The 13,494-nt window shown below is 26.5% G+C and overlaps 2 protein-coding genes across 2 annotated transcripts; one reads left to right on the top strand and one right to left on the bottom strand.

The window, feature by feature from the left end:
- Positions 1-1,602: 1,602 nt before the first annotated feature.
- Positions 1,603-4,518, bottom strand: PmUG01_04017600 (conserved Plasmodium protein, unknown function; the record flags this gene model as incomplete). The annotated part of the gene is made up of 9 exons (XM_029003171.1): positions 1,603-1,656; positions 1,881-1,933; positions 2,092-2,158; positions 2,362-2,457; positions 2,662-2,775; positions 2,972-3,038; positions 3,370-3,455; positions 3,638-3,792; positions 4,299-4,518. The coding sequence occupies 9 exons, from the start codon at positions 4,516-4,518 to the stop codon at positions 1,603-1,605; spliced, it is 912 nt and encodes a 303-aa protein (XP_028859631.1).
- Positions 4,519-8,136: 3,618 nt separating this feature from the next.
- Positions 8,137-12,107, top strand: PmUG01_04017500 (conserved Plasmodium protein, unknown function; the record flags this gene model as incomplete). The annotated part of the gene is made up of 2 exons (XM_029003170.1): positions 8,137-8,329; positions 8,620-12,107. The coding sequence occupies 2 exons, from the start codon at positions 8,137-8,139 to the stop codon at positions 12,105-12,107; spliced, it is 3,681 nt and encodes a 1,226-aa protein (XP_028859630.1).
- Positions 12,108-13,494: the final 1,387 nt, after the last annotated feature.

The following is a 13,494-nucleotide window of genomic DNA, read 5'->3' as shown; positions in this document are numbered from 1 at the left end:
TTTTTTTTTTTTTTTTTGTCCGATTAGTATAAATTTTTTTTTTTTTTCTGTTTTTTCTTTAAGATATACAGCTGATGATACAAACATATGTTTGTGGTGCTCACTATTTTTACACATTTTAGATAGAAATTTGGAGACTCATTAAGCGTTTGATATGATATTTGTACAAATCTCTTTATTTTTAAGAAGAGTCCATGTATAATTGCTTATCCTTGTTATCATTCGTTTTCCTGTCATTCACTATTCTACAATTTTTATGATCATCCCGAAACGTTTAAACTTTTCTTTTGTTAAAAAAATAAATCTCTTCAAAATGAACAACAAAAATGAACCAACATAATTTCACTAATTTTTAAAAAAAAGTGTACATAATTTTTTTTTTTCCTTCTCAAAATATATGGACTGAGTAGGTGTGAAATTTTATGTAGATGAATGTTCGCTGTTCTTTCGGGTAGCAGAAATAGGTGAGCTTCACTTATGAGAAATAAAGTATGTAACTCACGCAATATGTTTTACTCATACATGCTGCATGAGTACAATATTTCAAAATGGGATCTGATGTATTATGCTATGATGTGATGCAGTGCAATTTTTTTTTTTCTTTTTGTATTTATAAATGTTTTTACGAATTCGTAAAAATAAGAGTCAAATTGTATCACATAATGCGAATGAAAGAAAAAGGTGCAAATGTAAATATATGTATATACATACATATGAATATATATGCTCGTATGCACTTAAAAACCAAATGAATAGGCAGTAAAAGTATAATTATTAATATGAGGGCATAAATAGCCGGGAAAAAGACTTAAATACTTATGTATATGTAGGCATATACGTATATGTAAATGCACATATAACGAATAAGCGATCAAGTAAAATAGTTCAAACATAAAATGTTATAAAAACATAAATAAAAAGGTACAGCTATACAAAACGATCAGTATCGCACTAATAAACATTAATTAAAAAGGGCGGTAGCGCAAACATACATATGTGCATTATATGTATGTATATACCATGTTGGTATATTATTGCATAGTATGATATAGTAAGGAATAACATGATATAAGAATATAGAACAATTATGCATAGTTAGGTATATTCACTTAATCATGTACAAAATTCTTAACTGCCTTTTCCTGTGCATGCATGTTTGCCATTTGTACTACTGTGATAAGAATAAAGCATAAAATGTAGGTATCGTTAGAAGGGGTTAATTTTGAGGAAAATTAAAAATGAATAATTACATAAAAGAGGGAAGAGGAAAAATAGACGAGATGTATGGGAGCGCAAAAATAAATGTGAATGAATAGCAATATTGAACTTGTCGAGATAATAAAAACAATGAAAAAAGAACAAAGGATAAAATACTTCCTTTTATTATTATTATTATTTTATTATTATTTTTTTTTTTTTTATTTTTTTTTTTTATTATTTTTTTTATTATTTTTTTTATTATTTTTTTTCTTTTATAAGCATTAAAAATTATAATATTTATAAATAAATAATTAATTAAACATTTACAACAAGTAAATTTCACTGTGGTGTTACACTTGAGAAACGGTCAAATGGATTTAGTCATCATCTACGGTCTTATTATTAAATTAACAAATAGGTTTTAAACTTGTCCAGTTCTTCCTCAAGAAAATTAGCCTAAAAGAAACAAAATTAAAATAATAAAATATGGCACAGTATAATATAGCAAAGCGAAGAAAAGCAAAATAGAGCACAACGATGTTAGAGCAAATACAAACGAGAAACAGGTAAAAAATTAGTATAACTTTTAATGAGGTTTAAATAGATAAGCGGCATATACTTATGCGCACAGTGTGTACATGTGTATTGTATTAAACAATGAACTCATATTTCTTATTTACTGCCGGACAAATCTTTATGTTAGTTATCAGCCTGGAATATTGGTCAAGCACTTCTGAATAAGGGGGAAAATACAAGTACGAGTGGGTGTGTGTGTATACATGGGTGTATTCGTGGGTATATACTTATACGTGTGTATGTATGTATGTACCCGTGCACAAATGTACACACATACACATGTATATATATATATATATATATATATGTGGAAACCTTTCAAATGAAGATTTTCCTTTTGAACATATATAAGGGACAAGTTGAGCGCTTCCAATTTGTTTTGCTAGTAAGCCAAAAATTAAGGAAAAAAGGGAAAAGGGAAAAAAAAGAATGATTATATGTATATCTATATGTAAGTATACGTACATGCAGTTGTATATATATGTACGTACGTATATATAAATGTTACACCCAATTCGCATTTTTTTAAGTGGAAAATAGGGACGTAGAGATTTTGTAATTTCCAGAAATATAGTTAATAATTACTAGTTCCTCGTTTATTATGTCTTTGCTTTTCTCTAAGAGGCTTATATTTTGAGCCTTGAGCATTTCGTTTTGTTGATACAGTTGAAAGTTTGCATCCTATATAGATATACATATATATATATATATATATATATATATGTGCATGCACATATGTGAAAAATAATTTAGTAAATGGTACAGTACTCAAAGGGAGAACATACCAATACTATGTAACACACAAATTTATGCATTTTTATTTTGTTTTATTGTATAATTTAATTTTTTTTTTTTACTAATAAAAAAAATATATATATATTATACCACTGCTTCATGATACTTTTTTGAAATAGAACGTTTTTCTTTTATTAAATTTCTATGATCCTCTATTAGCGTCTCTATGAACATTTCTTGGACTCCTGTAAGACTCCCCAGTTTCTGCGCGGGGTATGGGGGGTGTACATATATATATATATATATATATATATATATATATGTGTATATGTGTGTATGCGTGCAAGTACGTATGTGTAAGATTACACAAATTGGAAGAAACACAAAATGGAAACTTTCTCATTCTAAAATGAAAGAAGTGAACATTTAAATTTTTTTTATATATTTTTTTTTTGTTAACTTCGTATAAATTCGTATCTTCATAAAATAATTCTAATTTATGTCTCAAGGGCTCTTCTCCAGAATTTCTTAAGAATAAAAAAAAGAATAAGCAACAGGGGAAGGAAAATGAAAAAAAAAAAAAAATAATAATAAATAATAAAAAAAAAAATAACAAATAATAAATAATAAATAATAAATAAAAAATAAAAAATAAAAAATAAAAAATAAAAAATAAAAAATAATAAAATAAAAAAAATAATAATAATGATAATTGTAATATTATTGCTACTCCATAATCTACGTGTGCCACAATAATATACCTGTTGTACAAGAATTTATACTGATAGGTTAAGAAATTAATGGGAAATTAATTTACTTAGCCTTTGTTCTTTTTTCGTTTTTATTTTATATACTTACATGAAGAAATATTCGAGGGATTTCATGTGCAACCATTCGTCTTCATAAAATTTATATTTTTTACTCTCTGAGTTGACAAATGCTGCCTACAAAATTGTATATATTCGAATTGGAATAGTGTTTCTTTTAGTTCACTTTTTTATTATACTAATCATTTAGTACATTTTTTTTTTTTTTTTATGAACCGAACATTTGTTGGTTTTTTCTCTGCATGAACTAAGCATTTGTTAGTTTTTTTTTTTTTTTTTTACACTGTCTCATAGTGTACCTGAGCTTCCAACGCCTTTTTGTACTCAATCTCTCTCTTTTTTTTTTTTTCTAAGAATTTTAGTAAGTATTTTTTTTCATTCTCTAAATTCCTTATTTTGTATAATAAGCTTTCAACAAAAAAATCTTTTGTGGATGTGGATATGTCATTTTCTTCTGAGAGGAAAAAAAAATTACTTCATTTGAAACGCGTTGTCTCGCGTGTTTGAAGGTGTACGCAAAGAAAAAAAGAAAAAAAGAAAAAACAAATTTAAGTAGATACATACGCAGGTACATACACACATACGCAGACACATACACACATACGCAGACACATACACACATACGCAGGTACATACACACATACGCAGGCACATACACACATACGCAGACACATACACACATACGCAGACACATACACACATACGCAGGCACATACACACATACGCAGGCACATACACACATACGCAGGTACATACACACATACGCAGGTATATACACACATACGTAGATACATACATACGTACATGCATATATAACACAAATGATATACGCACATATCATAAACGTGCGAATATTCTTATAACAATTTCACTTTTACTCCCTGTATTAATAATTTACAGTTATGAGAGAAGTCAAATATAAAAAAAGAAAAAAAAGCAATATATATAAATGTTCATTACCACGATGATTATCACATCCGGTTTTCACAATGTTCATTAAAGGTAAACATTCATCACTCGAACGATGTGGTTCTCTATTCCTCTCAACCTCCACGGGTAGGTGTGTATCAGGAGATTCATTCAGGAGTATTTCATTTCGATCTCTTGTGAATTTTTCAATTATTCTTTCTTCGCTCAATCGAAATTTATTCAAGTCGCGAATTTTATATGAATCATTCATGCTGTATTACTCTGAGAGTATAAATTATTAAGCAAAAAAAAAAAAAAAAATTAAAATAAAAAAATAAAAAAAATAAGAGAGAGAAAGAGAGACAGAGAGACAGAAAGATATAGACAGACAAACTGAAGAAAAAGAAGAAAATAAAGACGTTTCAGAGGGATTTCATTTACAATGTAACCCTTCTGAGAATAAAAATTCGAATAAAATTTTTAATTTATTAAATGCAAAAATGTTGAGAAGTGTAGAAACTGTCTATTTTTCCTCAAAAGTTGCGTATGTGTAAAATATACATATATTTATATACATAAGTATGTGTATAAATATGTAGGTATATCGCATATATTATATATGTATATACACACGTTTTTAATTATTATTTATGATTTTTTAAAACAGAAAGGTAGGTATAAAGGTACACATTTTTTTTTTTTAAGAAGCTTTTTTTTTTTTTTTGTCTGTTGTAAAAGGTTTAGATTATTTCTGTGTGCAAATGGAACTGAGAAAATATAAATGTTAATATAGATATATTAAATATACGTATATGTGTGGGTATAAGTAAATTTATGTGTGTATATATATATATATATATATATATATTTTTTTTTATGAATACGCAATGTTATTTTTTCTATTTTTTTTTTTTTTTATTATTTGACTAGCTTTTATACCTTTAAAAAATAGTGATAAGCATATAATTTTTTTTCTTTCTTTCTTTTCTTCTGAACTGGCAAGAATTTTTTTTTTTTTTTCCTCATGTGTGCATGGGTGCTTTATATTAATAAAAGCAAAAAGGGAAAATAACGTAAAATGTTAAATTTACAGATTCTCATAAATATAAGTATGAATTTATATTTATATATATACATATACATTTATATGTACATATTTATATTTATCTAATTTGCGTGTTAAAGAACTTGGTGACAAAAAAAGAAAAAAAAAAACAAAAAAAAACCTTAATTCGAGAAAAAGATAAAATATTTATTCGAAAAAACTGCAGAACGAATTGTAATTTTAAGAATATTTTCTTCTCCGTTCATTTTCTAGGGAAGTCATAGTGAAAACGTGTCTCATATATATGTGCTATTATTAAAGAAACAATTAAAATTTATACATTTGAAAGAAAACAAGCAAATTTCAATGACTCGAGTTGTTTTTGCATATGTCTGGCTGGGAGTTGATATATATATATATATATATATATATGTACATATGTGTCCAAATGAAAAGCGATAAAAGAAAAAAGAAAAAAAGCACATGCTAAATTAAATTATATTTGTAAAGGTTATCCTCTTCACTAATGAACTGAGCATTTATTACTAGGAAACAATACCTCTTAGAAGTTTTTTTATCCTGTTTTTATATCTACACTTTGTACATGTATATAAATATATGCTTTTATGGTAATGCATTTCCCCCCCTTGAAACATTTGTCATCAGAGAGGGGAAATCTGCTAGCACATTTGACAATGACTACACCGCTTTATGGAAGAAATTATTTCCATTCTATAACATTAAATATTCCTAGTCTACATGACCGTCCCGTATAAATATGTATATATATACACAACTGTATAATGTACTTTGCTCTACATTAAACATTTACGTGTGCATAATAAATTGTTATTTTTTAAAATGGCAAGATGTTTAAATGTAAACCCTTCCTCTCAAGTGATACCATTTCATTATTATAAATTGTTACAACGTCATATTTCCAAAAATGGTATAATGTAAAAAATTAAGAAAATGCAATATAAAATGAAGTAGGGGATAAAAATATATGGTCACCATTTCTATATATATATTTTTAGGTGGTCTATTTTTTTCTTTTTCATTTATACTTTTACTTTTTCTTTCACTTTTTTTTTTTTTTTTTTTTTATCGAGTTTTTTACTGAACATAGTTAAGTCATATTTAATTTCAGGTTTGTTGAAATATAATATTTTTAGGGTAATAAAAAGAAAGTATCGAATTATGTATAATTTTCTCCTTAGATCTTTTTTTTTTTTTTTTCATTCAAATGGCTAAAATTTCTCAACATTCAATAAAAGTACAATTTTCTTCCTTATTTTTGAAAAAAAAAAAAAAATAATAATTCTCCCTTCTAATTTATATGTATATATTTAAATACATGAATAACATATTTGTGTTACACAATTTTTCTAAAGGGCCATTAATTAGAGGTAAAACTATTAATTTAGTAATGCTGTAAATTACACGTATCTTTGTAGTATATAGTTATATATATATGTATATACAAATACATACATGTTTAATTTTTTTTTTTATACTATATTTTTGTTCGTGTGTTAGTCGCTCCTTTTGTAATCGTGTACGTAAGTGTGTATAACATTGTACAAATGTAGATAATTATGTATATAAAATAAATATAACATAATGGTGTACAAATATATATGTACAAATATATATGTACAAATATATATGTATAAAAATATATGTATAAAAATATATGTATAAAAATATATGTATAAATATTTATATATATAAATATATATGTATAATTTTATATATATATAAATATATATTATATATAAAAATAATAATATGTACTCAATATAATGTACATTTTTCTTATACCACCTTCTATATATTTACCCTATATGAATTATTATATTTTATAAAATTATATAGTACTATTCGCCCTTTTTTTTTTTTTTTTTTTTTTTTTTTTTAAATGCTTTTTATCCATTTTTATCTCTTTTTTTTTGTTTTCTACTTTTCATTTTTATTTTTAATTTTTCCGTACTATCAAATTTATGTACATATTTAACATTTTTAAATTAAGTATAGTTTTACCCAATTCAAATTAATTTTGTTCCGATGCTGTTTTTTGATTTGGGATTTTTTTTTTTTGAACTTCGTTTGCTTTCCGTACGTTCATAAATATATACGTTCATTTATACCTACATAAATTTACAAATTTACAAATATTCATATATACAAATATTCATATAAACATATATACAAATATACATATATATACAAATATACATATATATACAAATATATATATATATATATATATATACAAATATACATATATATACAAATATATATATATTTTTTATATATGTTTATATTTATGCTTGTACATTGTACAAATTAATTTTGACGTTTGTGTTAATTTTTTTTTACTTTTAGAATATATATATCTCATTAATCCATAAAATGTTCGTTAGTTCATCCGTTTATTAGTTGATCTGTTAATCCCCATGTTCATTGATTCTTTTTGCCCTTTTTCCTCATCACTCTTTTTTTTTTTTTCTTATTAACCTATTTTTTTAATTATGTAATTAACAAGTTGTGAATTATATTTTCCATCAAATTAAGCGTACAAAAAAAAAAAGCCATTTTTTTTTTTTTTTTTTTTTTTTTTTACTGCTTTATTTTATATATATTCATATATAGATTGAAATGATGTAGTTCTGCTTTTTTGTTTTATTAAACATACAAAGCAGTGATATTATAAAATTAAATGAAATTTCTTATGATTAAAATGAAATATAAAATAAATTGTATAGAAAGAAATAATGTTATATTATTTTATTTTGAAATAGTTATAAATATCATTGAACCTTTTATTATGAACAATTCAGAATGATGGTGTTTTTAAACAGTACGTATAGTATGTGTAAAGATTTCATTGTGCGTAAATTGAGCATTTCAAGAAAGACGAAAATTTTTATAATTAACAACTTTTTGTTTTTATCGTTTATTTTATTTTATATTTCGTATTATTTTTTCATCAATGGGATCATCAATCCGGCAGTGAAAATCGTTTTCCATGGAAGTAGGCAAAAAAGGAAAGAAATAGGGGAAAAAACATTCCCTGCACATTACCAAATAGTCCATATTTACATAGAAATATGCGCAGAGTGTGTTGAGTGGACAGAGTGCAGAAAAAGCGTTGAAGTTGCACAAATATATACACATACATACATGTATACGTGCATATCGCATATTACATCCGTACACGTATGTACATGCGTGCGTGTGTAAACATGCACGCCCCCCTTGCATCATGTTGTGAATTACTCCTGCTAATATTATTTTAAAAAATGCTTTGTTTCCTTTTTGAAGGTATAATAAGTGACAACACAATGGTGTACGAAAATTCAATTCTGGAATCCATATGGCTACTGTTTACGAATGGGAGTTATTTCAATATGGCATTACTGCTATTTTTTTCAATAATAATACCAATACTAAAGTTTATTATGGTTAGTGATAATTTTTATAGTTTTTTTAAATTATATAATTTAAGTTTAAAACATGAAGAAGAAGAAAAGGAAGAAGATGAAGAGGATATATTTTTTATTAATACAATAAATGAGAATGAACAATATATTTTAAAAAAATTTAGTATTTTAAGTTCAATTTCAAGGTTTCAATTTGTAGATGTTTTAATATCATTATTTATTGTTTCTTCATTAAATTTATATTTGTTAGAAGCAAGAATATTAATTGGAGCTTATCATTTTTTAAATTATTGTGTTTTGTCAACAATATCATCTTTTTTTTTATTAACATTGACATCTGTTAAAATTAGAATTTTTAAAAAAGGAAATATAAAAATTTATTCTCGTCCGTCGGAAAAAATGGGCGATGATAATAGCCCCAATTCGACCATATGTAATACAGAGAATGACAGTAATAAGCTGGCTAGAAATAGGATGCAAAGTGGGATCGATGATATGTTGTGTAGCTACAACGGTGCAGGGGAAGAGGAAAACCAAGTCCAAAGGAAGAAGGAAGAGGGAACTTCCCCTAGTGAGGATGGAAGTAGAGGAAGAAGCAAAGGGAAGGGAAAGAGGGTAAGTAAAGATGCGGAGACCATAGGGAAGAGTAGCATGGGTAATGGTAAAGGGAGCAACGATAAGGAAGAAGCGAGAAAGGGAATTTCAGGTAGTAGTGGACAAAAGAGGAACGATAAGGAAGCTTCATATAAAGGAAACTCAGGCAGTGGAAGGAGGAAGAGAAGTGAGGAGGAGGGAGGAGGCGCAGATGGCAGAAAGGGAAAGACAAACATATTTACACACATTAACGATAAGAATAATCTAGAGCACGAAAAGTATGAGAAGCAGTTATTATGTTATAACAAATTACAAACATTAAGTAATATAAGTCATTTTTATAAAATAATGAAAAATAATGATGCGTATATTTATTTAAAAAAAAAAAAATTTAATTCTTTATTGAAAACGAATTGTCAAAAAAGTCCATTAAATATAATAAAATTAAGTTATGGATTATTTTTATTTTTATATTTATGTTTATGTATATATTTGATAACAGTTGTCGAATGTAGTATGGTAGGAATATACATATATCTAAGCTACTTTAATTTTAACATAGAAGGAATATTAATAGATTTTATAGATATGTTAAATATATTAAAATTAAAAATAAATAGGCAGTATATATATCCATTTTTTATTATGTTTCCATTTATATTTCCATTAATTATTGCCATTTCCTTTTTTTTAAGTGTTTTGTTTATGAATTTATATTATGTTAATTTTTCACTATGGTATAAAAAAGTATGTGCTTTAAATGATGAGTTAGTATTTGATCCGGAAATTGGAGATAATCAAAAAATGACTGTATCAGAAAGATATAATTATTTATATATAAAAAAAGAAATAGAAAAGAATGATAAACTATCCAATACATCAGATGATTTATCTTCTCCAAATAATAGTACCATATCAAGTAGTAAAAGTGAAGATATAAATACTAGTTTTATATATTGTAAAATTTTGAACCTTTATTTTTGTTTATCTGTTTTTTTTTCCTATATATGTTCATTAGTTCTTCATCTCTCTTTAGGGGAAATTATTTCTATCGCATTATTAACATTTTATCAAATAGTGAAGCATACTCATAATTTGAATATACAAATATTATATAGTAGTAATAAGGTAAAATTTTGTAAATTTTTATTATTTGTTATATATGGTTTGATTTGCTTTTCTATAAATATTTATGTAAGGCAGTGGAAATTGTATATAAACAAATTGGATAAAACCAAGAAAAGAATTTTGTTATTTGAAAAAAACAGACATAGTGAAATAGTAGATTTGAATATTCAGAAACAGGAGAATTGGCAAGTCCCAATATATTCCTACTTTTTTGGTTTCATATTTAAAGTGAAGAATTACTACTACAATAGTAGCAGTAATTGTAATAATAATAATAATAATAACAGTAACAATAACAATAATAGTAACAGTGGTAGTGAAAGGAATTCATCCAGAAAGGAACATACAGATACTGTTCAAACAGTACACCAAATGGATGATAACGATTTATACTTTATAGGTTATCAAAACACTCGAATAGACAATGAAGAAATGAATGAGTTAAACTTTATGGAAACTAATAATTCCAAGCGGCATTTGACACATAATACAAGTAGGAACAACGAGGCTAATGAGTGTTTCGTTAATAATAGTGCTTTGTTGTGCAGTCAGAACGAGGGAAGGGAAGGGGATGCTTTGTCCTATGTGGAAAGAGATCAAAAGGTGGAAAGCGGTGCTGGCCCCCCACGGGATTCGAGCCGCACGCATTCTAAGCGGAACCGCGATCGTGATGATGAAGCTAAATTGCAATCCCAGTCAATACCCCCCGAGAAGGAGCAGAAGCAACAGCTACGGACAGAGGACGGAATGTCGACAACAAAAAACGAGCAAAGGAGTTGTTTAAAGAACATCATACCGATTAAATCAATTCTGTTATTCCAATTGGAAAAGAGGAAAAGGAAAAAGAAAGGAAGTGGAGGAGCAGGAGGAGGAGATGTAATGACAAAATTGTTCATATTCATTCACACCATTTTGTTTATTTGTATATTTATAATATCTATAATGACCTTTTTCGAAAAAGAAAAGGTACTTAGATTCGATATGCAGTCAGTGAATAAAACATTGAATACATTTTTCAAATCATCGAATTTTTATGCGTTAATACCAAACAGCATAGGTAAGTGTAGAACGAAGAAATATCTTGCTAAAGAACCATGTTATAATGTAGGACGTATATATCATGAAGAGAAAACATTCTATCATGCAACTCTCTTATTTTTACAAGGAATAAGTTCAATAAATGTCGAAAATTTAAATTTTTTTTATGATAAGGGGAAATATTATTTAAATTTAGAAGGTCATTTTAAGCATATAATTGGTCCATTATTTTTAAAATTATGTATTGGAACAAATTTCTGCCCTATCAGTACTTATGCATTTTTAATAGGAAGTACCCCAACCTTTTCCATAACCATTGGTGCTACATGTAATCACAACAAGATACCTAATTATATAAGTGATATATTTGTGAAGGATTTGAAAATTACAAAAATCGAAGTAATCAAACATTCTGATATAATTGAAAATGTAGATATACCTTTAGACGATGTACAAGAACGTGTACAGGAAAAAGTAAATTCTATGCTTTCAGAAAGGAAGAGATTTATTGTGTGGAAAAGTCATAAGTATAATTTGGAAGGCTTTATTAATTATCTGATATCAAAGAATGCCTTGTCTGGTTTTTCGTGTGTACCTTTGAACAATTAGGGTGGAACACTGGGCTGTTGATAGTGGGGACGAACATGCGTGCGCATGTACATATATAATATATATATACATACATTTACAAAAATGTACATGCGTTATTTACATTTCTAGTGGTGTGTTCCAAACAAATAAGTTGGTGGAAATGGCAGATGGTCGGTTACTTGGTGTTTCGGTATTCCTGTGGGGGCAATTTGTGATTCCACGTGTGTGTGTGTTTGTGTGTGGGGGTATACATGTATGTGCGTATCTACATATGTGCGTATCTACATATGGGCGTATCTACATATGTGCATGTATTTGTGTGCACGTGAATATCTGTCCACTCATGTTGTATGGTTCCAATTTAGGCCTTCCCATTGCTAATTGTTTCGATCCGCCTTCATTGCTTTATAAATCTTCAATTCTTTATAAAATTTTTTATTCATATGTTTAATTTTTTTAATTTGTTATTTTGTTAATTTGTTTAATTTATTAGTTTGTTAATATGCTAATGTGATCATATGCTCATGTGATCATATGCTCATGTGATCATATGTTCATGTGATCATATGTTCATGTGATCATATGTTCATGTGCTATTATGTTCATGTGATAATATGTTCATGTGATATTATGTTCATGTGATATTATGTTCATATGTTAATATAAAAATGTGCTAATATGATAATATGCTAATATGATATTATGCTAATATGATAATATGCTAATATGATAATATGCTAATATAATAATATGCTAATATAATAATATGCTAATTTTTTTTTTTAATACCTTCCTGTTTTTTTCAATGTTATTATTTAATGATTAATATGTTTGTTTGTTTGTTTACTTTTTTTTTTTTTTTTTTTTTTTCTCATTATACTTTTCATTATTTCGCTGATAATCCATTTCGTCCCTTTTTTGCAATTCGTCATTTTTCCACTTCCTCCCCATATAGGCCTTTACCCCTTTAATTTCTTTATGCCTAATTTTTTATATCCCTACATGAATACAACTGTTGGCTGTTTATTTAAAATATTTCCATTTTTGATCCAGTTTCATCTGGTATTTTTGCATGAAAACCAGTGTACACACGAGTAAATGCATACATAAAAGTATGTGTATCGTGTATGTGTAATATACTCATATAAACATATGAATAATAGGACATGTATGTATACCCATATATATACATGTATGAGTAGTAAATACATTATGCACTATAAATGCATAGAATTTTTTTATTCCTTTTATTTGCCTTTTGAATTAACACCTCCTTACCACCTTTTTTTTTTTTTTTTTTTTTTTTTCTTTTTTTTTTTTTTTTTTTTTACCTCGCTCTTAGCTTTAACCATTATAACTCTGTTTTACTGAACTTTTTTGCGTAAATGCACTTACGTGTGTTGTA

This window comes from Plasmodium malariae, assembly GCF_900090045.1.
Source record: "Plasmodium malariae genome assembly, chromosome: 4".
Classification (NCBI taxonomy): Eukaryota; Apicomplexa; class Aconoidasida; order Haemosporida; family Plasmodiidae; genus Plasmodium; species Plasmodium malariae.
The sequence above is the reverse complement of the archived record's forward strand: the minus strand, read 5'-3'. Positions and strand labels throughout refer to the sequence as shown.